Source organism: Syngnathoides biaculeatus, chromosome 6, assembly GCF_019802595.1.
Source record: "Syngnathoides biaculeatus isolate LvHL_M chromosome 6, ASM1980259v1, whole genome shotgun sequence".
Taxonomy (NCBI): Eukaryota; Metazoa; Chordata; class Actinopteri; order Syngnathiformes; family Syngnathidae; genus Syngnathoides; species Syngnathoides biaculeatus.
The window spans coordinates 27,034,109-27,061,226 of NC_084645.1; the positions used below are offsets into that span (position 1 = coordinate 27,034,109).

Genomic DNA, 27,118 nt, shown 5'->3' on the forward strand with positions numbered 1-27,118 from the left:
AATGTGGTCCTCGGGGGTGACCTGGTGTATGCGGGCACCTTGTTAGTAAACAAGTATTTATGATTGTTATTACACTTGCATGACACTTTTGCTTTACACAGTTATTGAAGTGAAGACTTGAGTGCCTTATGCTCTTATGCTGTCTACATTTTATGATGAACAGCATTGACTTTTTTTGTTACACTTGTCAGACATCTAAGAATGCTGTTTAAACACCCCCACCGCCCCCCCCCCCAAAAAAAAAAAAAAAAATCTGACCAAACGTCAATGAATCTTGGAGGATCCACAGTCTATACATACATGCGGTCGGGCATGCAAAACAATGACTCGTGGCATAGCTGGAGAAAGAGCGAGGAAAGAGCATGTGCCATGTTTACGTCCCCCCCTCAGGGCTGAGACGAGCTAAATGTTTGGAGTGTACTAATGAGTTCCTGTCAGGAGGCTGCACACGGCCTCGGGAGACCGCTGGTTGACCGTGACAGGGGCTGCACTGCAAGCGCGAGGGAAGTGGAGGGGAAAACGAGCGAGGGAATGTTTGGCCGGCGAGTTTTGCTGAGCTCTAAGTTGGCTGCTGTGTTCATAGCATCGGTTGGGGGTGATGAAATTAGCTTTTAAGGCGCTAGTTATTACACGTTAGGAAAGTGGCCTCCGACGAATTACCACCGCGAGTCGGCGCTTTATAATTCACATTCCAAGCGCACAACGGCTCAGGCTTGTGCAGGTTTGCATTTTTTTTGTCTGTGCCTTGTCTTGGTTACAGGTAGCAGCTGTGTACAAAGACCCCAGCGTAGGAAACCTCATCAACATCATGATTGTCAAGCTGATCGTCATCCACAATGAACAGGTAGGCCCTTAAAATCACAGACGGTGACGTTCATGCAGGTGTCCGTCGACGTGGACACTGCCTGCTTTGTAGTGTCCAAGACTCTGGAGAGTAGAACAAGACACTATAGTGTAGCAGAAAAGGGGATTACTCCAGGCATCCTTTTTCGTCAATCCAGCCTTTTATAAAATGATACGAGTGTGGATGTGTTTTATCGGGAACGGACAACAAGGTCTCCTTGCTGTACACCATCACATTCATAATCACTCGACAATTATGGCCCGATTTTCGTGACTGCCGTAAACCAGGCACGCTGTGCGCCTCAACTATATGCCAGGGGTGGGTTGGACCGTTACTGGGACCCCGGCAGATCTGAAAGTGATCTCCACCATGGGTGTATTCACAGCTGACTTCATTGGTCGCCAAATTCTCTCATTCCCATTAAATGTGACGTGCTAGTACCGCACATCTTTGGCACGGCGGAGTGCAGACGACGAAATGTTTTCAAGAAGAAACGGATTTGCTCAAGTGGAAACAGGCACTGTACTATATGTTTTGTACGCAACTGCAAGTAGATTTCCACGGGTGGATGATCGAAAGTTGTCCTGGGAGGAGATCACAGGTATCTGCACAGTTCCTTTGGGATCCATCCATTTTCTTTTGTCGCTTATCCTCACGAGGGTCGCGGGGAGTGCTGGAGCCTATCCCAGCTGTCAATGGGCAGGAGGCAGGGTACACCCCAAACTGGTGGCCATAGAGACAAACAGACGCACTCACAATCACACCAAGGGGCAATTTAGAGGGTCCAATTAATGCTGCATGTTTTTAGGATGTGGGAGGAAATCGGAATGGCCGGAAGAAAACCCACGCGGGCACGGGGAGAACATGCAAACTCCATACAGGGGAGGCCGGGATCGTACCCGGGTCCTCAGAACTGTGAGGCCAACGCTTTACCAGCTGAGCCACAGTGCCGCCTCCTTTGGGATCATTTAAAAAAAATGTAATAATAATAAGAGGAACAAGAATGTTTTCAATTAATTTATTTATACAATGTTTCAGACGTTTTGATGCCTGCTGTTCACATATTTAAGAGTGGAATACATCTGACATCCACCACACGTCATGTATCATTCTGTGTGCGTGTGCCCCGATCTAATTCACCAAAATCGGTTAGAACAATGGTCCACTTGTCTAGCTGTGCCCATATTTAGACAATGTCTAAGTTTAGTCCAAATTTCCGCCACCAAATTGTGAACATGTGCTGACACAAACAATTATGAACTTTTTTTCTAGTATGTGATACGTAATCTTGGCCATGAGGTGCCTCAGTAAATGGTTAAGATGAATTAAAATCTTCCACACATTCCTTAATTGCAGACATTTTTCTTACAAGAGCCCTGAAATCAGGTCATTCAAACTTCTCGATCTTATCTACGTCACCAGGGAAGATCTGCCCCTTCCCTTTCCGCTCCCAAGCCAGCGCTAACATAACCATGAATATAAGTGGGTCGTGCACATGGAGGCAACCGATCAGAGGAAAAGTGGGCGGTCTTAGTCAAATACGGACAAAGCGGATACAAAAGTGGGTCAAACTTAAGCACAGGACTGTGGCTGTCAGACGGACGTTTTCTGGACACTTGTATGACAAAACCAAGGTGGTTTTTTTTAAATGAAATCGGAACTCATTCTAAGTCAGGGGTGTCAAACTCATTTTTTGTCACGGGTAACATTGTAGTTATAGTTTCCCTCAGAGGGAAAGTCTGTGAAACCCTAAAAATCTTTAATCGCCTCACCATATTTACACACGAAAAGTACGAAGTAGTTTGGGAATCAGAAATCAAGGGTAATGGGTTTTACAACTGTTGTTGATATTTGGTTACATAAAAATGCTTGCAATATCTCAACGTCGTCATTTATGATGTGACATTTTGAAATTTTGGTACAGATTTGAACAAAAATCATGGTAGTTGACACGTGATTCACCTTCGCGGGGCACATAAAATCACGCGGCGGGGGGGGGGATCTGGCCCCCGGGCCTTGAGTTTGACACTAGTGTCAATGTTAGAGAGGTAGTCTGGAGGTCTAAATGGGCAAAATATGGGACCTTTAAAAGAACGTGATGCCAATTGTTTTTTGTCTCTTTGGAGATGAATCCAATGAAAAACCGCACGGTCCTCATATAGATTCTTACAGCAGCACTGAAGGCGATTTCATTTAGGTTTCCCTCCAAACAGGATGGCCCCACGGTGAGTTTCAACGCCGCCACCACGTTGCACAACTTCTGCACGTGGCAGCAGAAGCAAAACGTCAAGGACGACAGCCACCCCTCTCACCACGACACCGCCCTCCTCATCACAAGGTACGCTCGCCTCTAAAAATCACTCATTTTCCTCGACAAACAAATTATTTATACTTTTTTTTGTCACGCAGGGAAGATATCTGCCGTGCAAAAGACAAGTGTGACACTCTCGGTAAGACTTATCCTCTTTTTTTCCCTCCCAAACTGTTTATGGCAAGCTGTCTAATATTATAGTGACTGGTAGAAAGTGAGGCTATTCTCTCTTTGACGGAACAAACGTGTTTATGGTTTAACTACCTATAAGGAGCACATGTTCAGCCCCGAATAGACGCATTTCAATATGGTGTCTGTACGTTTTTACAGGGCTCGCAGAACTGGGGACCATGTGCGACCAGTACCGCAGTTGTTCTATCAGCGAAGAAAACGGAATTAGCGCCTCCTTCACTATCGCCCACGAGCTGGGCCATGTGTAAGTTGCACAAGCACGCGGCAAAATACGCACACATACTGCATAGGCACACACAGGTGCAAAACATAATGAAAAGAAATAGCTGGACTTTTAATTATGTAGCTCGGCTCAGGGGAGTTAGCCCACTGAGTAACGCAAAGCTTTCGTGAAATCAGGAAAAAAAAACAAACACAACAACCCTGAACTCTCAGACGTTTCTGACCGGTAAAGACAGTCCAGGGTGAGGGTTGTATCAGATACACAAATTTGCACTCTAATTGCTAATTGTTGATCCATGACCATTAAACGTGGTCAAAACATTACCTATACTTTAGAGCTGAAAGATTAATTGCATTTCCTGATGGGTGATGCTAGCAAGCTAGTAGCTAAGGCTAGCAACTAAGTCTTGCTTCCGACATAAGTGGTCGAGCTCACTGCCTGTACTTCAAATGCACAAACTGCTTGATTGAATAACAATTTACAACATACACACGAGCAAAAATCAACTAGGTCGTTGACTGCTCACAGCAGCAACTGGCATCACCTGGTAACTAGCTAACTGTTGATGACTTAGTTGTTTTTTTGTGACTACGCTGCCTGAACCTTTCTTACAAGCTGCTCATTAGATAAGTGACAGCACAAGCTTTGCTTGCTTTTGCTGCTTTGCATCACTTGCTAGTTAGCAGCTAATGCTAAGGGTCAACATTAGCCATCAAGCCAGCTGCTTGGACTTCAAACTCACAAACTGCCATTTGATAAGTTACAACACAATCAACAACTATAACAACTACAGTATTTAGTGCCTAATACAGTACTAGCTACCATTATGGGCAGCTACCCCACCGGCTGGACTTCAAACACCCAACATGATCATTTGATAACATGTAATCACACCATAAACAACTAGTTAGCAGCTTATACTCGTGGCCAGTTAGTAGTCACCTTTATTGCCCGGACTTCAAACTCACAAACTACTCCTTTGATAAGAACCAAGAAAGTAAACTCTATTAATGAGTTGACCACTAGCTAGTGAGTGGCTGACTTTATCAGTCTCCTTTAACACTAGGATTTTGCTGTCCATGACAACCATGGTCAAAACATATTCACATACACAAACCTATACAGTTGGTCTGAATGAATACCGTAATTTGTAGCCTATAAGCCGCGACTTTTTTCACACGCTTTCAACCCTGGGGTTTGTGCGGTGATGCGGTCAATTTGTGCATTTTTTTTCTAACGGCCGCAAGGGGGCACTGGAGCGGAAAAGGTAAGAGTGAGACCGGTGGAATGTATGTGCAGAGGAAGTGACTTTCACCGGTCCAGCCCTGTTAGCGCTGCGCTAGTGTGTTACTGCCGTGTCTCAGTAATTTTTACCGGTATGTTTTTTTTAACCGGCCCTGTTAGCGCGGAGCTAGCGTTAGTGTTAGCGCGGCGGCGCTAGCCTTAAACTCGGTGTACTGTCTTTCTTTGTAAATATCTCGTGTTTCAATGTGGGTATTTGGGGATTTTACACAGCTGCGGCGTATGTATGTACCAAATGGTATTTCCTTTACAAATGTACTGTGTGAAGCTTATAACCAGGTGCCCTCCGTAGACCGGGTATTACGCTAACATTGTGATTTTCTACCAACTGGCTACTTACAAGTTATGTCTCAAGTCAACTTCTCATGCTGCACAGGAGGAGTCCTGAGGGAGAGACAAGAGTAGCCTGTCAGCATATGATGTTACTGCCATAGGTTGAAACCACATTTCGGAGAACAGCTGCTGATGTGCGCCCCAATAATAAACCGATGACTCACTATAGAATCTCATTTTTGTGTTTTGTGAACATTCCAAATGCATCTTACAAAGCACGAGAAACTTCAGAAGAGATATGTTAGGATACAAGATACAATTGGACAGTCATGTTGTCAATCATGATATTGACAATTTTATTGTATTTATGATGGTGACGGCTCAGCTAATTCAATTTTCCGTCAGTTATTTGGACTATTATTCTGTTTCCGGAAGACTCTTCCAACTTCCCATTGTTGCCAAATGTGTGAAGTAGAAAATTACTTCCATATCTTATCTGTATCCAAAAGCCCAGGTGGAAAACATGGACCCATTTATCCAAAGTTGGGCTATGAATCATGTCAATTTTTAGTCTCGAAAGAATCTGCAGCCATATCTGTTTATGCTAGAGTTTCAGCAGCTGTCGGGTCAGTCGGCGCGGTCGTCTCGGCGCGTTTAATGGCCGCACTCACAGGCGCGAGTGTTTAGCGAGCCTGGGAACGCCAGTGTCAGGTAGTGGGAGCCACTCAACACCATTGAATAGGATTAGAGACCCAATTTGCACTAATGGATTGGAGGAAGTTCTCAGATGGCAGAAAGGACCCCCCCAGCGCCGATAGACCATCTTAATCAGATTTTAGGTCAGATGTCTTGCATTGTAGATAGATAAAACGTAATCACTTGTATAGTATTGTGATACATTGGCTTTGTAGTCATTTAACAAACGTGTTGTCATCGCATTCAAAGGATTAACAAATAGGGTTAAGGAACTCCGCATCCCATTTTCAACCCCTGTTTTGGTGTAATGCGCATGTGTCAGAATACATTTGGCTACGTGCTTATAGTGTGATGAACATAACATATAATCGTCTTTATCAGTACTACTTGGATCGCTAGAGCGCTTGGCCACCCATCAAATGTGAAATAACACAACCAAAGTAAAAGATTTTGAAAGCTAATTTAAATAGTGCCGCCCTCGCACAAGTTTCTCCACTTGGGCATGACAGCTACCTGAGCAAAAATTTGCTATTTTCAAAGGAGAGCTGAACAACACATAAAACTCTGTCGTAGGGTTTACCGAGCTACAGTACTTCTTCGGTACCGATTATGTGATATGTGTACGGCTACAAGTTTGACACACTCTTCCGAGACAACAACAAATTTGCTCAAATGATCTTTAATTGTTATTTGTACCGTAATTTCCGGCCTATAAGCCGCAACTTTTTTTCACACGCTTTCAACCCTGCGGTTTATGCGGTGATGCGGCTAATTTGTGCATTTTTTTCTAACGGCCGCAAGGGGGCACTCGAGCGGAAAAGGTAAGAATGAGACCGGTGGAATACATGTGCCGAGGAAGGGAGTTTTAATGGTCCGGCCCTGTTAGCGCTGCGCTAGCGTGTTACTGCCGTGTCTCAGTGATATTTACCAGTGTTTTTTTTTTAAACCGACCCTGTTAGCACGTCGCTAGCGTTAGCGTTAGCGTGGCACTAGCGTTAGCGCTAAATGCTCTGTGTACCATCTTTCTTTGTGTCTTGTGTTTCAATGTGGGTTTCAATGTGGACACTTGTAGCTTCTACACACCTGTGGCGAATGTACGTATCAAATGGTATTCCCGGCTAAAAAAAAATTGATAGAACATTTCTGAAGAATTTCTAAAGAACTATAGAACTTTAGGACCCAAGTCCTATAGAATTTCTGTAGAATTTCTAATGTTCAGTAGAAATTCTATAGAAAATCACAGCCAAAGTTCTATAGAACAAGTTGTTCTGTACAAATTCTATAGATTTCTATAGAATTTCTATAGAAAAGTTTTAACAGGGTTTCCTACAAATCTACTGGGTGAGGCTTATAACCAGGTGGGATCTGTAGGTCGCGAATTACAGTAATCTTTAATGATCATCTATTTTATAACAATATTATTAACAAGTTAAGAGACATACATTTTATTTTGCAACAATTTCCCTCTATAAATCTCTGCAAGTGTTGACATTTTCAAAACACTACTACAACATTACTGGGAAATCTGACACCACTGGTGAGCTATTTTTAGTCTTGTGGCGTAGCGTTTTGCTTGCGGACACCATGTTGGTGACGCTTGCTCTATCAGATCATGAAACTTATCATTGGATAGAATTTGTATGCATTTTTAATAATTTGTTGTCATTTGTATCGTGACAGACCGTCCAAATACAGTATGTGTACGCCCAAGAAAACTCAATGCAGCTCTGCTTTGTGTTCCGGCTTTGACGTGCGGATCTTTGTGCATGATTGTGCTTGTTCGTGACTGTGTATCAGTATCAGTGTAATCCGGCTTCATTTGTGCAAAATTGGGATGAGGTTTCTTGGAATTCAAACACCCGTCGGAAGTGGGGAACAGAAAGACATTTCAGGTAGCCTCAATTGGCATTTCAGCCGCATACTTGTGCAAATTACATCGCGGTGCTTCCGACTGAATGCCTACCACGCTGCTGCAATTGATTCCTGTAACTGATGCAACCCCTGTGGGGGCGCAAAACTGATTGATTTATGGCCTCATTACACTAACAGCCTCTTATCTCTTCCAGGCCTCCGTGACCTTATGCTTATTCGAGCTGTAAAACCACGTCAAACTAAATCGGCATTGACACACACACGTCGGGAGATCACATGAAATATTTGTTTTTGTGTGCGTGCGTGCGTGTGCCGAGTCTGCGCCGCTCGGCTGCACATCAACCTCGGCGATGGTGTGAATGTTGTCGGAATCGGCCAAAAGAATCATTTTTGTGTGCTCAACTTAATTCGGTGGCAAAGCCTCAATTGTTTCCTGGGTTTTAGGCCAACTTTTCGGGGGCCAGAGGGGTCCTGCCAACCGTGCTTCAGGTTTGTGAGCTTGTGTGTGTTTGTTTGTGTGTCTGTGTGTATACAATCGACCCCCCCGTGCAGCTGTATGATGTCCGATCTTTACAACAGGATGTGGGTCAGCCCTGGCTGGAGTGTCAGAGCGTACACACAGGAACGTGCAAAAAAGCAGTGCGATCAGTCGTCGTTCTGCACATCATCAAGAAAGTGGACTTTATGAGCTTGCCAAAAAGCAGACAAGCAGGATGAACTCATTAATTTGCAGATGCACGGCGCCGCCTTTCGTTTTATATACATTGGCTCTGGCTTTGTGTTTATTATCGGGCAGGGAAAACACAGTCTTTCCCTTCCTTTCTGTCATGAGATGCATATGTTTGACTCTGGCAGGACCAATACGTTTCAATGGATTAGCTACGATTCATCAATCAGTGAAAGGAAATCAGAAATCAAATAATTTCGTCATTGTGCAAGATGATGTGTCATGATTTAATCTGCATACTGTTTGCACAATTGCATTGATTGCAAGCGTGTTACAGTATATTGTGATTATTCAACTACTTATAAAACGAATATCTGGAGTTAAAATATCACCGTGATCAAATCATACGGGCAAGTTAGCGGCTAATGCTAGCAGACGACATTCAAGGTCAACCCCTTTGCACGGACGTCAGACCCAACTTTCTTTTGTTTTGACTTTGATGACTATTTAGGGCAGAAGTGGTCAAAATATTGCCCCCAAGCTGCACGCAGCGTGCGTAAATTCTTTCTCTAATCTTGCCCACCAATCATTTACTTTATCAATAGTCCCCAAATCATTCTTTTAGATTAAATTAACTGTTTTCTTCCTAAACTATCTGATTATAATACATTTATTCATTTAGTACTTAGAATCACATTAAATACCTGGTTAGCTAATTCTAAAATAGAAAAATGTAATTATAAAATATCACTTAATTATGTATATTCAATTTATATTCAACAAATTTTTAATGAAATTAATTATAAATAATAGTTAATGATGAGTCAGTAAGTATGATTTCCTGTATCATTAAAATACATTTTTATTTGTTGCCAATAATTTCTTCAAGCAGTTCTTGAATCAAGTTTATTAAACATACTGTATTTATTGTTATTTATTTCTTCTCATTGAAAAATCAAATGTGGCCCTTGAGCAAATAGTTGGTTAAAATATTGAAGTTGATTTCCGTGTTTTTAAACGTGTGAGTGTGTCACGACTTGTCTGTTGATAACGAGCTCAGGGTAAATTTTGTGACGCTTATCCTCAAGGGCCGCGACTTAGCCGCTAATCGGCTGATAATCGCTTTGTCTGCGTGTGTTACGACCGGCGTCACAGACTGTGGGCCAACTTTATTCTTTTGACGTACATAAAATGTTGAAATGACGCTACCTTTTGATCACAAGTAAAGTATAGGGCTTCGAGACATTCGGTTGCAAGGACGAGAAGCTATTCCTGGAGCCGGCATCATCACTCGTTGCTTCTTTGTTTTTAAATGTCACAAACACATGGCTTCTAATTCATGTTATAGATGATTCAAATCAAAGCTTTTATTTCCGACACTTTTTGTTTTGAGACTCTTCTCTCGCCCCAACAATGATGTCAAAAACAGGGTAAAGCGGCATTGACAGTACGGGCGCAAGTGATCCCAAGCAGCTACATTGTTGCAAGCGGCTGACGTCGGCAGTCGACTCTTGTGCTTTTACTTCAGACTCAAATCATTTCCTTGGGAGATGTGCTCCTATTTATTCCTCTCTTTTATTGTTTTGCTATTCTACTCAGTTTTTCTTTTAATGTCGGTTCTGTCTTAGCTTTGTTTCTGTTCTAATTTTTCTTACTGTTGTTACTGTTTTATTTCAAGCACATTTTAAATTTATTATCAGCGGCTTTATTACTCTGCAGGTTATGTTGTCCGTGGTGTTTTAATGTTTGTACTATTCCGGTGTATGACTGATTGTGTACAAATGTAGTAAGGTTCTAGCGCTCAAAGCATATTTTCCTCTCGGACAGTAAAATTAATAACCTAATCTCCCGGACTCACAAACTGCTCATTTGATTAAAAATAATATAGTGAAATGCAGGTAACTAGAAGGTAATGCTACCCCCCGCCCCTCGCGGGGTTTACTTCAGACTCACAAACTGCTTACTTTATTATACGTGGTGAAAAGCAGCTAGCTGGTCCACACTAGCTAGTTAGCAGCTAATTCTAGTGACTGACATTTTAGCAGCACGTCGGAATAGAATCAGAAAAAGTGTTATGAAAAGACAAATCCATTAGTAAATGTTGTTTGAAATGAGGTCCACGTCAACCCTCTCAATCTCTTACTCTCTGTTTGTCTCTTTCTTTACCAGGTTCAACATGCCCCACGACGATAACCCTAAATGTCGTGACTCCGGCATGAAACACCAGTATCACGTCATGGCTCCCACGCTCAACCACGACACCAACCCCTGGTCGTGGTCCAAGTGCAGCCGCAAGTACATCACCGAGTTCCTTGAGTACGTACACTATATAATATTAGCTATTGACCCCATTGTATAGTTAGTCAACCACTACAGCAATTCATTAGCCGCTAATACTAGGACCTATCCATTGGCAGTTTACTCCACTGCATGAATTTGACAATGGCAAACTACACTCTTAATAACAAATTATAACACAAAAACTTAGTGAGTCAACTGCTAATTAGCTGCCATACATTAATTCTATTCCATTACATAACCAAGATGTTCTAGAACAAATGTGCGGCTTAGCTACCCTCCATGGTGCTTCCAAGCTTTTCTTATGGGGATGTCCACATGAATATGATTATCAATAGAAAACATCCAGGGACAGTAGTTATTAAGTGCGGGTGGATTGTATAAATATTCACAAAAGATGACCTTTTTGACCAGTTGAATGTTGGGAATGGGTTTGTAGGCGAGCCCTCATTTACAGTCATAAGGTTGAGCATCCCATTTGCTGCTTGACAACATGGAACATTCCGGCATAGATGAGACTCTTCATGAATCTCTTGTGTTTCTATGTTTTCTGCGCAGCACCCGCAACAATGCGAGTCTGTTAAATGGTCAGCATACACACTTTTGTGTAGCGACGGCTCGAGTGTGCGAGCTGTGAGTGCAACGCCCTTGAGAGCGCTTTTTGAAGTTGCTCTCAAGCTAACAATGACGAGCATTGATTCAGACTGCTTCTGTGGGTCCCACCTGGTTTGAGTACGTCCGTGTTTTGATATCGCCCCCAAATTCAATCCGTAGCCCCCACAAAGACCTCTCAAATGTCCTCTTTTTGACATCTGTGTTGTTGGACAAAAAAAAAAAAAAAAAAAAAACAACAACCCTACAGTGTCATTTAGAGTCTAGCAGAATATAAAGAAACTAAGCATTCATTCCATTCACGGCTGGATTCTGATTGATTGAATCAAATTATGAATGCAAAAGTCTTGAAAAGTGCGTCAGACACAAACCACACAGTCCTCAGCAATGTGTGCGACCAGCCTTTAATCCTTTTTAAACAATGAAAGCTAACAACCTAGAGCAACGGATGCAAAGTGACCAGTTGGTCACGTTGGATGTGGAAAAAACTCTCCATGACGGTAGTGGGCCACAATGGTCTCTCTGTACTCTAGATCTGGGGTGCTCAATGCGTCGATCGCGAGGTCGTCTTCATCGATCGCGACGGCGTGCCGACAAAAAAAAAAAAAAAAAAAAGACGTCAGCTGTATTTTTCTGACCCTTAGCTCAATGCACATGTGCAAAGAACGACCCGGAGTACAGCAAAACACGCTAGTCGGTGTAAAATAGTTCCCCCGCTATTTTAAGCCCTCGCTTTTTTCTTAAAGTAAAGAAATCTTGTCAAACATGAGTATGGATGCTGGAGAAAAGAAGACAAAAACATATCACTTTCATGCGGAATGAGAGGTGGACTTTTTTTTTCACGGTCATTTTCGAAGTGCGTTTGCCTCATCTGCCAGTGCAGTGAATTGTTTAGTGGCATTTTCGAGCTGTTCATGGAAAATACGACACTGAAATTCCGCCAAAAAGCGAGCTGAGAATGAGAAAAGTGAACGAACTAAAATCCCAATTGCCCGCACGGCAGTCATTTTTCACATAATATAGTTCAACAGCGAAAGCCGCTATCGTTCCGGGTTCGTCACATGGTTGTTCATAACAAGAAGTAATTCCAAGATGGAGAAATGGTAAAAGACGCATAGCTGACTCGTTGTTCCGATCTTTTAAAAATAAGGCGAAAATATTATCTTCAAAAAAAAGCTCTACCGCTGTCAAGGAGTACTGTAACACGGCGCTGTGAAGCCATGGCTGATGTTTGGAAGGATATCGGAGATTGTGCATTTTCATTCGTGTGGTGTTTAGTGATCATCAACGTGAACTCAGATAGTTAAAAAAAAATGTTTAAAGTTAATTATGTTGTGTAATATTAAATCAAGGCATAAAAACATACACTTACACATAAAGAATCCTCAATATACTTTAAAATAAATATGTTTTGCATTTCTGTAGTGGGTAGATCTTTGTGATCTTTGTGGGCATTAATTGCAATATTGGTCATCCAAAAAAACAAACAAACGAAAAACTGACCCCCTCCCCTCGATCGCGAGAGGCTGACTGCTTGAAAAGTAGATCTTGGGGTGAAAAAGTCTGGGCACCCCTGCTGTAGATGAATGTAAATAAGTAGTTCCCTGGAAGTGTGTTTTTCAGGAAGAAAAATAAATCAAAGAAATAATGTCATCAGATGTGAATTTCATTTTATTTCAACTCACTGATAAACGTTCGGAATTGTTTTTTGCATCAAATGTTAATGGATCACATGCGAGCTCTAGGAAGAAAGTCAGCTATGTAAACAGCTCCACACAAGTAATAAATTTCAAAGGCAGGCTATGGAAGTTTTCAAAATGCTCTCAAAATTCAAATCTAGCTCCATTTCATGCAGCCCTGCACTACGGGGATGAAACCCGAACACCGCTCAGATTGCTCCGCGTGTGCAACATTACAGAAAATGTTACAAGTTTGATGCTGTATGTTTGGGAACGTGAAATGAGTTGAAAACTCGGTGACAATGACGTAATGTACGTGGTGGCTTTCCAAATTCAGCCATTAAGCCTCCGTCCATATGACCTCACCCGAGCTTCGAGATTTGTATCCTTGATTTGAAGGAGAGTGCTGTGCACTTCGTTATTTTTTGCTTTTGTTGCGAACCGGAGTTAAATAATCCTGCCGAGAAACGATAATAGTTTCCTTTGCGAGAGGATGCAGTCTCTCCCGTGAGACTCGCCATCACAATTACGCACATGTGCAAATAACTGACAGCCTCTTCGGTCACGCCTCCTCTTTCTTCACCCACTGATTGGCGAGTTCTCCTCGCACGGAGTCAGTTTGAAAAATATTGATTAAAGTCAAATTATCTGCATAAGATGGGCCCAACGAGGGATGATTATCCAAAAGATCATTTTATTACGATTCTACTGTCTGGTCACGGAAGTCTATTTGGTCTAATATGAATTTTATCTCATTTTATCATGAAGCAAATGGGGTTTTCAAATCATCTTCACAATTACAGTGTTTATTCTATGATGTAAGAAACAGAAGCAGTTTTTAATAGAATAGCTCAGCTGCTTAAATATTGAATTCGTTTGTATAACTCATAAGTAGTTCAATCCAAAATGTTATCTTAATTTACAGTGCCTTTCCTTCTTCTCAATGAGACCATTGTGGTTAAATAAAGGTGAAAATAAATGTTAAAATATGATATATATGTATAAATATCTCATTTTTATTCCATTTTATTTTAGTAATTTATTCCAAGTGTAGTTTTCAAGTCAAACTTTTAGGGATTACTCACTAGCATTCACATTGAATGGGATGGAACCTATCCCAGCTAAATATTAATGCCTACAATCCAAAAGAAAAATACAAAAATATGAATATAATTTTATTTAACACCAGGTGCAGTTTCCCGTACATCATGCAGCTACATCAGCTGTTGCCCTGCCAACAGACATGTACTAGTTCCAGCCCAACAACCAAGTGTGTTTTATGTTATTTTAACTTACACTCACATCTATCATCTAAAATGACAGCTAACCCACTTTCATGTCTCCCGGCGGATGCCAGGTGTGGACTCACAGAGCGCAAAAAAAATGTACGTCGAAATTAAAAAGAGACCAAACGAACCCTCTGTATCTGTCTCGGCCTCTGTCGTAATAATATTAATTCAGTTTGACAACTGCTGAGAGATTGTGGTAATAAGGATTCCCTGACGTTCAAACTGCCACTATTATATTGTTCCACAAACTTGCAGCGTTTCTTTTTTTAAAATAAGAATTCCTTGGCCAAGATTGTAAAGCACAGGTTTCTCTTCAACTGAAATTGTGTGAGGGCTTTGAAAAAAAAAAAAAGACAATTCTTTGTTCAAGAATTGCACATCAACTATCATGAAAACTTGTTAAGCAGCTGTTTTTTTTTTTGTTTTGTTTTTTTTTTAAATGTTTGCAAGGTGGGCAAGGGTGGGGTTCATCCTGGTATAGCATATACAGCAGGGGTGGGGAACCTATGGCCCGCGAGCCACACCTGACTCTTTTGGTGGTTCCGTATGGCTCGCAGAGGCCTTATAATGACATAATGTATACAGCAGGGATGCTCAATGTGTCCATCGCGATCGTCAAGTTCTGGTCGATCACATGACTGCGTGACCCAAAAAAAAAAAAAAAAAGTCACTTTGATGTCTTTTTTTTGGGGGTGGGGAACATTTTGGCACCACATGTAACTTTCCCGAACAATGACTTCCAATGAGGGCCACACACTCTTCTTCCTAGTTTACCTTGCACCACCCCCCTCCGCTCTTAAAGGGGTACAGTCATCATTACAAATGTTACAGTCCTTATGCAACCCATCAATGTGGTTTACAATGACAGCGTGCTTATGCCCCACCCACCACCGGAAATTTTTTTACATAAATGCTCTGTCGGCAAGCATTCTTGTTGGCGAGCGCACATAAGTGGGGAGAAATAAAAAAAAAATTCAACCTGCAGACCAGCTGATTGTGAAAATTTGAAACGCACTTCCCCGTCACATACCACACACAGCGGTGTGTGAATATTGCTCTACTGACAATATTTGGTCGTACCTATGCATATGAAAAGTCTTTCTCACATTTAAAAAAAATGTTAAGACCAACCCACGTTCATGAATAACGGATGGAAGTCTTAAAGGCTGCATGAAGTTTAATGTATGAAAGAGACGTCGCGTTAATGGTAAAAAGTACTTTTGTCATCATTGTTTAGCAACAGTATAATGTTATTTAAATAAATTTAGAGACTTATTGTACTCTTAAAGTGTTGATCTTACATAAAATGCACAAATTCACTTGTATTTAGCTTTAAAAATATTGGATGGCTCTTTTGGAATTACATTTGAAAATATTTGCCGTTTGTGGCTCTCTCAGTCTAAATGGTTCCCGACCCTTGATATACAGAATATACTGCAAAAATAAACGACCATGCGCGTCTTAAAAACAAATGTTAAATGATGAAAAATACAACTCACCATAACAAGTTAAAAAAAAAAAAAAATTTTTTTTCTTTGGTTCTTCTTCTGTCTCCGCTTGTGTCCTTTTGAAAACAAACTCTGTAAAGACGTTTGTTTTTAACTCATTTTTTTAAGTAACATTTCCACAATACTGTGTATCCCCTTTAACCCGTGGCCGTTTACGCCTCTAAATGGACTTATAAAGTTTGTCTCCTTTTTTGCCGCGAGTGTTAAAAATCCAGCGTTCTTGGCACAGGTAGTTCTTGACGGAAATGAAAGGGGGGCCGAAACAAAGTGATGTTAACTGAGGATAATCCTATGTAATCACTGGCCTGTCACTGCAGTCTTTGCTTTGTCCTCGCAGGTGCTTCAGCTTCTCCATCCAGGATGAGGTTTTTGTCACGTCGGACACGTGTAATAACAAGCCTCATCCGCTTCGTTTCCTTTTTTTTTTTTTTTCGAGACTCAGCCACAAAACGCGCAGATTCCCCCGCAGCCTAACGTGTTTGAATTTGGCCTTTTCACGGGTGCCAAGTGATGATTTTAGACGCGGCGGCGTGCATTCGCCCCAGCTGTGTTTGTGTGTTGGTGGTTTTAGGGAGGGGTTCAAACGGGGAGCAGTCTATCATTAAGCTATAAGGCAGGCTCTGTTGAGGATTGAGGCGATTTAATCGAGGTGCTTTACAAGTCCAAATTCTCTTGTTTGCCTTCACCACAGAAAATAGGTCCAATAAAATGTATTGCGGCTCCTTTTCAGTCCACCGTGAGGTTCTACACGCTACGTTGCACCTGACTCCCTATCCACACACGCTCATGTATACATTTTTAATTTATTATTCATTCATTTTAGCCTTGTTTTTTTTTTTTTTTTTTAATGCAGCACTGGCTATGGGGAGTGCCTTTTGGACGAGCCCGTAGGAAGGACGTATGAACTCCCCACCCTCCTCCCTGGTCAAATCTACAATGCCAACAGACAGTGTGAACTCATGTTTGGACCCGGTTCCCAAATTTGCCCTTACATGGTATGTGGACTTTTACTTGAAATTGAATTTGATAAGGGATTTTTAGAAATGTAACAGAATTGCCAATAAGTGTGAAGGGGAGTGCGAATGATTGTTTGTTTATATGTGCCCTGTGATTGGCTGGCAAGCAATTCAGGGTGTATCCTACCTCTCGCCCCAAAGATAGTTGGGATAGGCTCCAGCATGGCTGTTGTGACCCTAGTGAGGATAAGCAATATGTAAAATGGATGGATGTAATTGGGCTTTTCAATTTCACGTTAGGAAATCGCTGTTGTACACTCCCTGCTGTTTGCGGCACCACCGCTAATTAAATATCAGATTTTTGGACATGCGGTTTGTATCTAAGGGCGACCAGATTCTACTTTTAATCTCGAGATGAGAGCAAAACATTTTGAAGGCACAGTTTGACTCTACTGCCTGTGATATTTAATCAAGAAAATGTAATTATGGGTGGAATGCTTTTTGGGTTGTGTTGGAAACCTGGAAAATTAAGAATGATTGATTGCTTGGGTGTGTTTGTTTTTAATTTTCATTTCTTTCACCCAGAAACAATGTAAAAGGCTGTGGTGCACAAGTGCAGAGGGGGACCACAAAGGATGTCGCACACAACACATGCCGCTGGCTGATGGGACTGAATGTGGACATGGGATGGTGAGTGTAAAACAAATCAAACACTAAGGATGTTGTTTTCAAATTACCAATGTAGGTTCGGCCATGTGCAGTTAAACTTGCCGGTAATTGAGAATAAGTCTGAGTCACAAATTAGCATCCGAGATCAACATGGAGGCTGCCGTGGCCTCAGCTTTATCAAAACTAGACGCCGAGGCATTTTGGATGATTATGTGAGTCTGACTTTCTGGTAGTTTACTTTAGTACTGGGGTTTCCTCCCACATCCCAAAAACATGTATTAATTGGACACTCCAAATTTCCCCAAGGTGTGATTGTGAGTGCGACTGTTGCCCGTCTCCATGTGGCCTGCGATTGACTGGCAACCAATTCAGGGTGTGCCCCTGCCTCCTGCCCGATGGACAGCTGGGATTGGCTCCAGCACTCCCATGACCCTCGTGAGGATAAGCAGCTCAGAAAATGAATGGATGGATGGATGTATGGATGGATAGATGGATGGATGGACAGACTTTGTGATAACAGTTTGGATGGATGGATGGATGGATGGATGGATGGATGGATGGATGGATGGACTGACTTTGTGATAACAGTTTGGGGATGGATTGATGGATGGATGGATGGATGGATGGATGGATGGATGGATGGATGGATGGACGGACGGACTTTGTGATAACAGTTTGGGGATGGATGGATGGATGGATTGATGGACGGATGGACGGATGGATGGATGGATGGATGGATGGATGGACGGACTTTGTGATAACAGTTTGGGGAAGAAGGCCAGCAAAGTGCGGTTCCTGGCCACCACTTACTAATTGAACCATATCCCCCCCCTCTGGAAATTGCTTGAAAGTGTCTCTTGATCTTCAACCAGTCTAGCTAATGTTGTCATGGGTGAAGAAACTTGGCACAGGTAGAAATTGTGATGCGAATTAACCATAACATTACTCAACAGTGGCTTAGAAGTGGATAACGGTTCACTCACAGAAATGTGCATGTATCTACGCCGATAACTACATTTAAGATTGGTAGGCAGATATTCCCTTTGGCATTCAAGCAATTAAAAATGCCTTTTTCTTAATATATCCTGATCTTTGAAGGTAAAAAAATGCACATTTTATCATTTTTCGTTTGTGGATGGAAAAAATTCTATGCGAACCAGTCAGGTGACCACCCTTTGTTAGAAACTTGAGTCTTTTTCCCTTGCATGTTTTTTAGGAGGCCCCCAACCCCCATTAGCCTTCATGTTCTCCTCACCCTGGGGTGCTATGCTAATTAGGGCTGAGACGGTGGGTCAGTTGCTGAGGTTACGTGCAAAAAAAAAAGAAGGTGGGGGAGGAGGGAGGGAAGGTTGCACAAAATGAGAGAAAGATCGAAAGGGAAAAAAAAAGCGAGGGAAAGGTGAAGACGAGGCGCCTTTGAAAGGGGACGCCAGCCCGCCCGTTCACAGTTGAGTCACCTTGTGGTGAACCTGTGACCCCCCCCCAAAACCCCCTTTAAGCAGGGGCTGAGCGGGTCAGTGGTCAGGGCCGTGACAGAGCCTGCCGACAGCCTCACAAAGGCGCTCGCTCCTGCGGGAGGAGAGCCAGGAGGAGGCGCGATATGGAGTTTAGTATTCAGGACGTGCTCGAAAGAGGGAGGGAGCGAGGTTGGGGGGGGGGCTTCTCTTCCGCCCTCACCCTCCCGCAATCTTTTTCCAACTCGTCTCCACGCACCGTCTGCGTATCATGTCCGCTTTCTTCTTCATCCTCAATGCACAGGTTAACCCTTGATGGCTAACATCTCAATCCAACTACAACAACTGCAGTAAAAAGTAATGGCCCAGCAGTGCGCTGCTCTCATTTCATCAAACCTCCTCGACCCAACTTGCACCCGACTCAGTCCAATGGATGATTAAATTTCACTGGGACTGTCTAAACATTGATTGGGTCGAAACCCCGTGACATTTGGCGTAATTGCCTCCAGAACCGACTATTTGCGCTTATGCCACCTTGCATGACTGATAGATTAGATGAATAGAATAAATATCCAGTAATAACAATCAATACCATTCCCAATAAAATTTGGTAATACAACTAGTTATGAAGGTATAAAATAAAGTGGAAATTCAAAGAAATACAATCACTATGGGTGGCATGGTGGGTCAGCTGGTAAAGCGTTGGCCTCACAGTTCTGAGGTCCTGGGTTCAATTCCAGACCCGCTTGTGTGGAGTTTGCGTGTTCTCCCCGTGCCTCCGTGGGTTTCCTCCGGGCGCTCCGGTTTCCTCCCACATCCCAAAAACATGCAACGTTAATTGGACACTCTAAATTCCCCCTCGGTGTGATTGTGAGTACGACTGTTGTCTGTCTCGATGTGCCCTGTGATTGGCTGGCGACCAGTTCAGGGTGTACCATGCTTCTTGCCCGTTGACAGCTGGGATAGGCTCCAGCACTGCCCGCGACCCTCGTGAGGATAAGCGGCAAAGAAAATGGATGGATGGATGGATGGATGGACAATAACTATGCTGAAGTGGTTCAAGTCAAGTATACTTACCATTTAACCACTAAAAGTGATTAGAAATGAAGTATTTCAGATTTTGACCGTAGACCCAAGTTTGTCAGCTTGTTCTGAAGGCTCACATCTATACAACTGTGGTTTCTCGGTCTGAACAATTGGGGCACTGTACGCTGTAAAAGGAACATGCTACAGTTTTCATTTTGGTGTCGAAGAGCTAGCTGAGGCCAAATTGTTGATCGATATGTCAAAGGTTTTTGTCGTTCTGGACTGATCTGTTAAAATCGCCTGCGACAGCTAATCGCACCAATGCCAGGGCTAAAATCCTGTAGTCTGATCCAGGCACAAGCACACCAGATTCCAAATCAGACCAGTGAAGTTTGTGCCCATTTTTACTCACACAAATCTTTAGTCAATCAGGTCCTGTATGCCAATAAACCTGCCGTGATGATTGAAGGCAGCAAGCGCAACTCTCGGCCTCGAAGAACTTCCTTTTTCTTCTCAGGTCACCTGTTCGGTGTCTGAGCGCCGTTGTTTGTTTTAGTTATGAAATGAGCCGCGTGGGGTAATTGGTGTGCCGAGATCAACGGACAGCGCAAAGAAATATGTTGTTTGTATACAGTTTAGTTGAAATGGGGCACTGCGTCTCCCCCCCGCCCGCCTCCCTCCCTCAGCGAGCCCCGCTCACAAGGGCGCTGCAATGAGTAATGTGGTCACATGACCTCTCGGCGGCTTGTCTGTCATCCGGCCCAGTGGGCCGCGCATTAATGAGGGCATCCCATCACTTGTTGCCTATAAATACCGCCACCACCCTCCCTCTATTAAAGCCCCACACCCCAAACCCTCGTCTATCTTCTGTTTTCCTTCACCGGCCCCTTCAAAAGGATACGGCCTGCGCGTCTCTTTTGATGTGTCGGGTTTTTTTTTTTTTTTTTTTTTTTTGCGGGTACGTGCATGCGGTTGTCCTCTTTACATAAGACAGTGTGTCAGTGTGTGGAGTTTAAGGGCCAGCAAGCATGCTCAATAGTGGCCTGTCAAGCCAAAGCCGGGGTCCGCTCAGCCCCTGCATCCACATGACGGCCCTTTTGAAGGTCCCGCTTCTCACCACGTCGCCCCGCAGTGGGTGGCGGAGGCAGACAACGGCGCTTGATATACGAGTCGTGTTTTGTCGTCCGAAAGGCCCCCCCCCGAATGGCTCAAGCGAGACCGTTTGAATGTTTCCATTTAGCTGTCGTATACGACTCCGAGAGCCTCTTGATGGGTGCTGAATCGAACGGTGAATAAAACGGGGAGTCGTTGTATATTTCCAGAGCGTTCTGCCGGGGGGGGGGGAATGACAACTTGCTTTTGTTTGAGCTAATTAGAGTGAGACAGCGGGGTCTCGACGAGCGAAGCCAGGCCGGAGTGGACTCTGTTGGCGACAGAAGCGGCGAGCGTCTGGTCCGAGCCTCCTGGCAACGTCGCACACTTGTGGCGGAACGGCGTGTGTTTCCTGAAAAATGCATTTGAGACAATGCGATCAGTTTCTCTCTGGATAGGATGTTTATTCCCCGAACCATAATCGGTCATGTGGGTTTTTGTGATTTTGACATCACAAAAGTTTAATCGCAAATCCCTCCGTGCTCCTGTTCTGAACTCGGAACGCCATCAGATAAAGACGGGCGCAACATGAAAGGTGATCCCTTGTCGCGACGGCCCAAATGAAAGAGTTGGAGGGCTTTTCAAATCAATCGCCTGCCTTCTCATTCTTTGGGTGATGTATGGCTTGAGTGCACAAATGAGGTTCTCCGTGCATCAGTTTCCCGTCAATTACAGGGCACGAGCGTCCAAAAGCAACCGGCCGAGGTGCTCCGAGACACCGTTTCCGATGTCCTTGGGTTAACCCCCACTCCTGTGACCGCGCGGGTTACTCGGTTCGACTTAATTCAGTACATTCACAGTTAGAGCGAAGGCGGCATCCATTCGTTCCACATATCTTAAGCCGTGCTGAAAAGTCTCCCTGTGATTAACGCGCATCCTCATATGTTTTGTAAACTTCCGGCCAGTCTGAAACATCCCCATCCGTGCTTCAACATCTGCTATTCGACAACTTGTCGCCGAGTGTTCGCGTTCGCTCTGGACGTCTCAGAAAGACGAACACAGCGACCGTACATATGTGTGTATATCTTTTCATCAACTTTTGTTTTAAGGTTAGGTTAGGGTCAGGATATAACGTATGTAAGCTATCGCTAGGTAGAAGAAGGGGAACTATGAGACCGGGGTATTTCCCAGTCAGAGTCTGCTACGTACTCAGTGTTCCCCTGTTAGTAACGCATGCCCAATCATCACAAGGAGATTTTTCAGCACGGGGGAGCGCTCAGACTGTCACACTGGATACAAACATATCTGCAACAGGACAAATTTCACCATTTTGTTCCCGTCTTCCAATCAAGGTCCCCGATAGCCTGGTTATTGGCTCTCTTTGATCATTTCTCCTGTGGTGTGTGTGCTGCATTAAGAAAGGGTCCCCCCGAGTAATCATAAACGTTAAACTGTTCCATATTTATGATCTGAAATCCTAGTGTGTGTTTGGCTAGATCACAGATGACGTAATTGTGATATGAAACCTGAACAATAGCCAATTAAAACGTGACCTGGCCCGAAGCTCGCCTAGTTCATCAATATCATGAATACTTTATTTACATAGAATACGAGGTACATTATACAGTCACTCTCTGCCTATTTGTGGTTTGTTTGTCACAAATTTCTCTTTTTTAAAAATTATTTGAATCCAATTTATCTTCAGCTAAAAACGGAAAAGTCATCTTTTGTGCCAAAGCCCTGTTTTACAGGAAAGTAGTAATTGGTGTCAAGGAAATACGTTAAATACATTTTGATTGAGACAATAACATCTTTGTATGTCTTGGAGAAGAAAAATTAAGCCCCGGTTATTTGTGGAAGTTATGAAAGTCTTTGGCCCCTTTGCATCTGCATGGGTAGTGCCGGTGCATTTCTTCAATTGTTATTTATTTGTTATGATTATGTTGAAAGAAGAGGTTTTGTTTGTCTTTTAAGATCATAGTTTGTGGTGTATTTATTAATATTTGTTTAGTATGTAGTAATATGCCCTGCGATTGGCTGGCAACCAGTTGAGTGTGTACCCCGCCTCCTGCCAGTTGACAGCTGGGATAGGCTCCAGCACTCCCTGTGACCCTCGTGAGGATAAGTGGCAAAGAAAATGGATGGATGGATGGATGGATGATGGATGGATGGATGGATAGTAATATAGTTTCATTATTATGATTATCTGCGACCAACTGGCGAACAGTTCAGGGTATAGTCCGCCATTCGCCCGACGGCAGCTGGGATAGGCTCCAGCTTTCCCGTGATCCTTGTGAGGATGAGCGTCTTGGCTAATGGATGAATGGATATTATTATTTGTGAGGGAACGTTCCAGATCCCCGGAGGTTTACACTATGGTGTGAACAGGAGTGGGGCGAGGACTTCACATACAGATGTACAACTGGTTGAGTTGAGGGTTTTTATGATGCTCCGGAAAGTCACACACAAAAATAACAAGATATCCGATGAGCTAACAGTTAGCCTCGTGTCTTTGCTTCGTATTCTGCTCCAACCTTCACTTATTCTTTGTATTTTCCGTCAGTCTGAATGCCGTGCTTCTCATCGGTCAGTCTTTGTACCACGGGAGACGATATGTGTGTGGTTGTCAATTTGCGTACACGATGACAGCGGTAACCACACACGTCTTTTTTTTTTTTTTTAACTTGTCGCTAACACTTGGAAAATCTGTGAAAATGTCAAAAATCTATGTTTGTGCGTGTAACAGACTTTACACAGGGCATATTTATAGGGCCAGCCGTGTGGTGGATGTGCGCACGTGTTGTTGGCCACTCAATGTGTGTTTTTCTCAAATTCCTAATTTGAAACATACACTGGTCACATCTTGGACAGGCTCCTCTCGCAAGACCTTCAAACGTCTCACCGCATTCCCGAGTCTTGACAACCTTTCTAGGAAAAGTCAACTCGATAGCCGCCTTTCACCTCGGCGTTCCCCCTCTACTTATAGCTAATTGGAATTGAGTATGCCCACATCCTCCCCCTTGAGAAGCCACCGGGGGTCCAATCAATCACTTTTGCTGAACACACAAAGCAGTCTTTATGAAAAATTGCTACAACATCACCGGTTTAGCTAGCCTAAATGTTGACAACTACAGTCAATTTAATCCTTTGAAGTCAAATGCCCCACAGTGGTATTCAAACCCAAATTTAATGGAAAATAGACTTCTTAAGTCTGAGTTCTGCCATCATGCATGATGTTAATCATATTACATGTCATTATTGCAAGATGAATTGTTCAAAAACCTAAAATTGCTTTTTTTCCTTCAAATAAACCTCAACATGCACATCCAACATAATTCCATCTCTCTTAATGTAAAAAGGTAAGATGCTTACTTTTGACTAAAGCTTATGTTATCTGCTCAATCCTGCAACTGTTTTTTTGAGGTAGCCATTATCAATACACCATAATTCCCGGCCTACAGAAGCGCACCTTGTTATAAGCCTCACCCAGTACATTTGTAAAGGAAATACCATTTGGTACATAGATACGCCGCAGGCGTGTAAAAGCCGCAAGTGCCCACATTGAAACCCACATTGAAACACGAGATATTTACAAAGAAAGATGGTACAGAGAGATTTTAACACTGGTAGCGCTGCGCTAAAAGGGCCGGTTAAAAAAAAAACATACTGGTAAAAATCACTGAGACACGGCAGTAACACCCTAGCGCAGCGCTAACAGGGCCGGACCGGTAAAAGTCACTTCCTCGGCACATATATTCCACCTGTCTCACTCTTTCCTTTTCCACTCGAGTGCCCCCTTGCAGCCGGTAGGTAGGTAACACAATGCCGCGTACCTGCCCTATAATAATGCAAATATCTGATTAAAGTCCAGTAGAAGTAGACTGTATATTTTCGTTTAGGCTCACAATGTCATTTCTGTTCTGTCAGTTCTGTCTTTAAACAGTTACAGGAATAGGATTCATTATAGATTTCTTTTCAAATATAGCTTGATGTAAACAAAGGATTTCGAAGTCAAAGAGGACGTCTCAATGTCACTATCCCTTAACGGGATCTTCACATGTTGTTGTGATTATATTCTTGCAGTACTGCAGACACGGGATGTGTGTCAACAAGGAACTGCACTTGCAGCCCGTCCACGGGGAATGGGGTGCCTGGGGGCCCTACAGCGCCTGCTCCAGGTCCTGCGGCGGAGGGACACGGAGCACCACCAGAGACTGCAACAAGCCAGAGTAAGAACACGTAAAGAATGTCAAGACTACGACTGAAAGTTCTAACCATTTTAACAATAGTAGAATCAAAACTTAAATGATGGTTGAGATCGCAACAGAGAAGATCAGTACTAGGTCTTTCCGTTATCTTTTGTTCCTGGGTCTTACTCCAGGCCTAGGAACGGCGGTAAATTCTGCGTGGGACGGCGGATGAAGTTCCGCTCCTGCAACACCGAGCCCTGTCCTCGAGGACAGAAAGACTTCCGCGAGGATCAGTGCTCTCACTTCGACGGGAAGCACTTCAACATCAACGGTCTACCTCCCACCGTCCGCTGGGTCCCCAAATACAGTGGCAGTAAGTCAAAGATTCACACAGAGTTGGCGTAAAGCATTGGAGGGTGGCTCTTTGGTTGACTTTTCAACTTAACCTGCTTCTCTGCAGTGTCCACTTTCCCGGAATTTAGTTGCTGCACTCCGTCTCCTCCCTGATAATCTTTCCTTTTGAAAGTACCGTAATTTCCGGCCCACAAGCCGCGACTTTTTTCACTCGCTTTCAACCCTGCGGTTTACGCCGTGATGCGGCTAATTTGTGCATTTTTTCTAACGGCCGCAAATGGGCAGTCGAACGGAAACGGTAAGAATGAGGCCGGTGGAATATATGTGCCAAGGAAGTGACTTTTATCGGCCCTGTTAGCGCTGTGCTAGGGTGTCGCTGCTGTGTTACTGGCATGTCTCTGATATTTACTGGTAAATTTTAGCAGCGTTAGCGCTAGCATTAGCGCCATGCTAGCGTTAAGCTCTTTCTGTGTACCGTCTTATATGTCATGTTTGAATGTGGGTTTCACTCTGGGCGCTTGCGGCTTTTACACAACTGCGGCGTATGTATGTACCAAATGTTATTTCCTGTACAAATGTACTCGATGAGGCTTGTAACCGGGTGCGCTCTGTAGGCCGGGAATTACGGTAATCTTTTTTTCTTTCTGTTTAGTACAATTGAACGATCGGTGCAAGCTCTTCTGCCGTGTTGCCGGGACGACGGCGTACTACCAGCTGAAGGACCGCGTGATCGACGGCACTCCGTGCGGCACGGACACGTACGACATCTGCGTTCAAGGCCTCTGCAGGGTCTGCTTGCTCCCCCGACCTCCGCTCGCAAATATCAATTTTGCTGTATGATTACCCAGTATGAGGATAACACAAACTTTCCGTCTCCAGCAAGCGGGCTGCGATCACGTCTTGAACTCAAAGGCCAGGAATGACAAGTGTGGCGTGTGCGGGGGAGACAACTCCTCGTGCAAAACCCAGGCAGGGACGTTCAACGATGCTCAGTACGGTGAGTCCCGTTTCACAAAGTCCCAGCTAGTTGTAGTGGCCAACAACGGGGCACTCCAAAGCTGCGACGCCAGCACCAACCCTCAGTCCACATGCCCCGCCCCCTGCACCCGCTTCCTCCTTCTCCTTTGTGCATGCATTTACGCCCAACAATCAGCGTAGGCCTACATCCAATCTTCCAGGGTTCGTGCTCGGCTCGTGGCCTTGATTGAGTAGTTTTTCTCATCTCCTTTGAGAAACAAACACGCATATGCCAATGAAAGCCATCTTGACTACGCTAACGGCGTACTGATGTCATGTCTCTTGTCCTTTAAATGCTTTCAGACATTGTTCGGAAAGAACCGTCGGCCCTCGGCCAAACGTTGGGACCGATCTCTGTCTGAAACTTTCAAATGTTGGTCTGACAGTCCTGACTTCACCATTTTTAAACAAACCAATGTGATGCGGAGCTTCATCTAGGGCCAAATGCTAATTGTGTCCAACCTAAACTTCTTCAAGTTTCTTCTTATTTTCTTTCTTTTTGCGTGTTTAGGAGGGCGTGCACGGTTTTGTATCCCTGCACCCAAGAATACAAAGTGCTCGTGGGTCTGGATCGGTTGTTTGTTTGAGAGTGTG

The 27,118-nt window shown here is 43.6% G+C and overlaps 1 protein-coding gene across 2 annotated transcripts in view; it reads left to right on the top strand.

Annotated features, from left to right (window-relative positions):
- Window positions 1-27,118, top strand: part of LOC133501748 (A disintegrin and metalloproteinase with thrombospondin motifs 20-like) — a 117,562-nt gene that overhangs the window by 32,820 nt on the left and 57,624 nt on the right. For both annotated transcript variants that reach the window (XM_061821670.1, XM_061821671.1), the window contains 11 exons: window positions 761-844; window positions 3,058-3,182; window positions 3,254-3,294; window positions 3,486-3,591; window positions 10,550-10,696; window positions 16,620-16,761; window positions 17,308-17,412; window positions 25,047-25,192; window positions 25,345-25,526; window positions 26,160-26,296; window positions 26,387-26,504. In XM_061821670.1, the coding sequence (XP_061677654.1) occupies window positions 761-844; window positions 3,058-3,182; window positions 3,254-3,294; window positions 3,486-3,591; window positions 10,550-10,696; window positions 16,620-16,761; window positions 17,308-17,412; window positions 25,047-25,192; window positions 25,345-25,526; window positions 26,160-26,296; window positions 26,387-26,504 (1,333 nt within the window). The remainder of the gene's footprint in view (window positions 1-760; window positions 845-3,057; window positions 3,183-3,253; window positions 3,295-3,485; window positions 3,592-10,549; window positions 10,697-16,619; window positions 16,762-17,307; window positions 17,413-25,046; window positions 25,193-25,344; window positions 25,527-26,159; window positions 26,297-26,386; window positions 26,505-27,118) is intronic.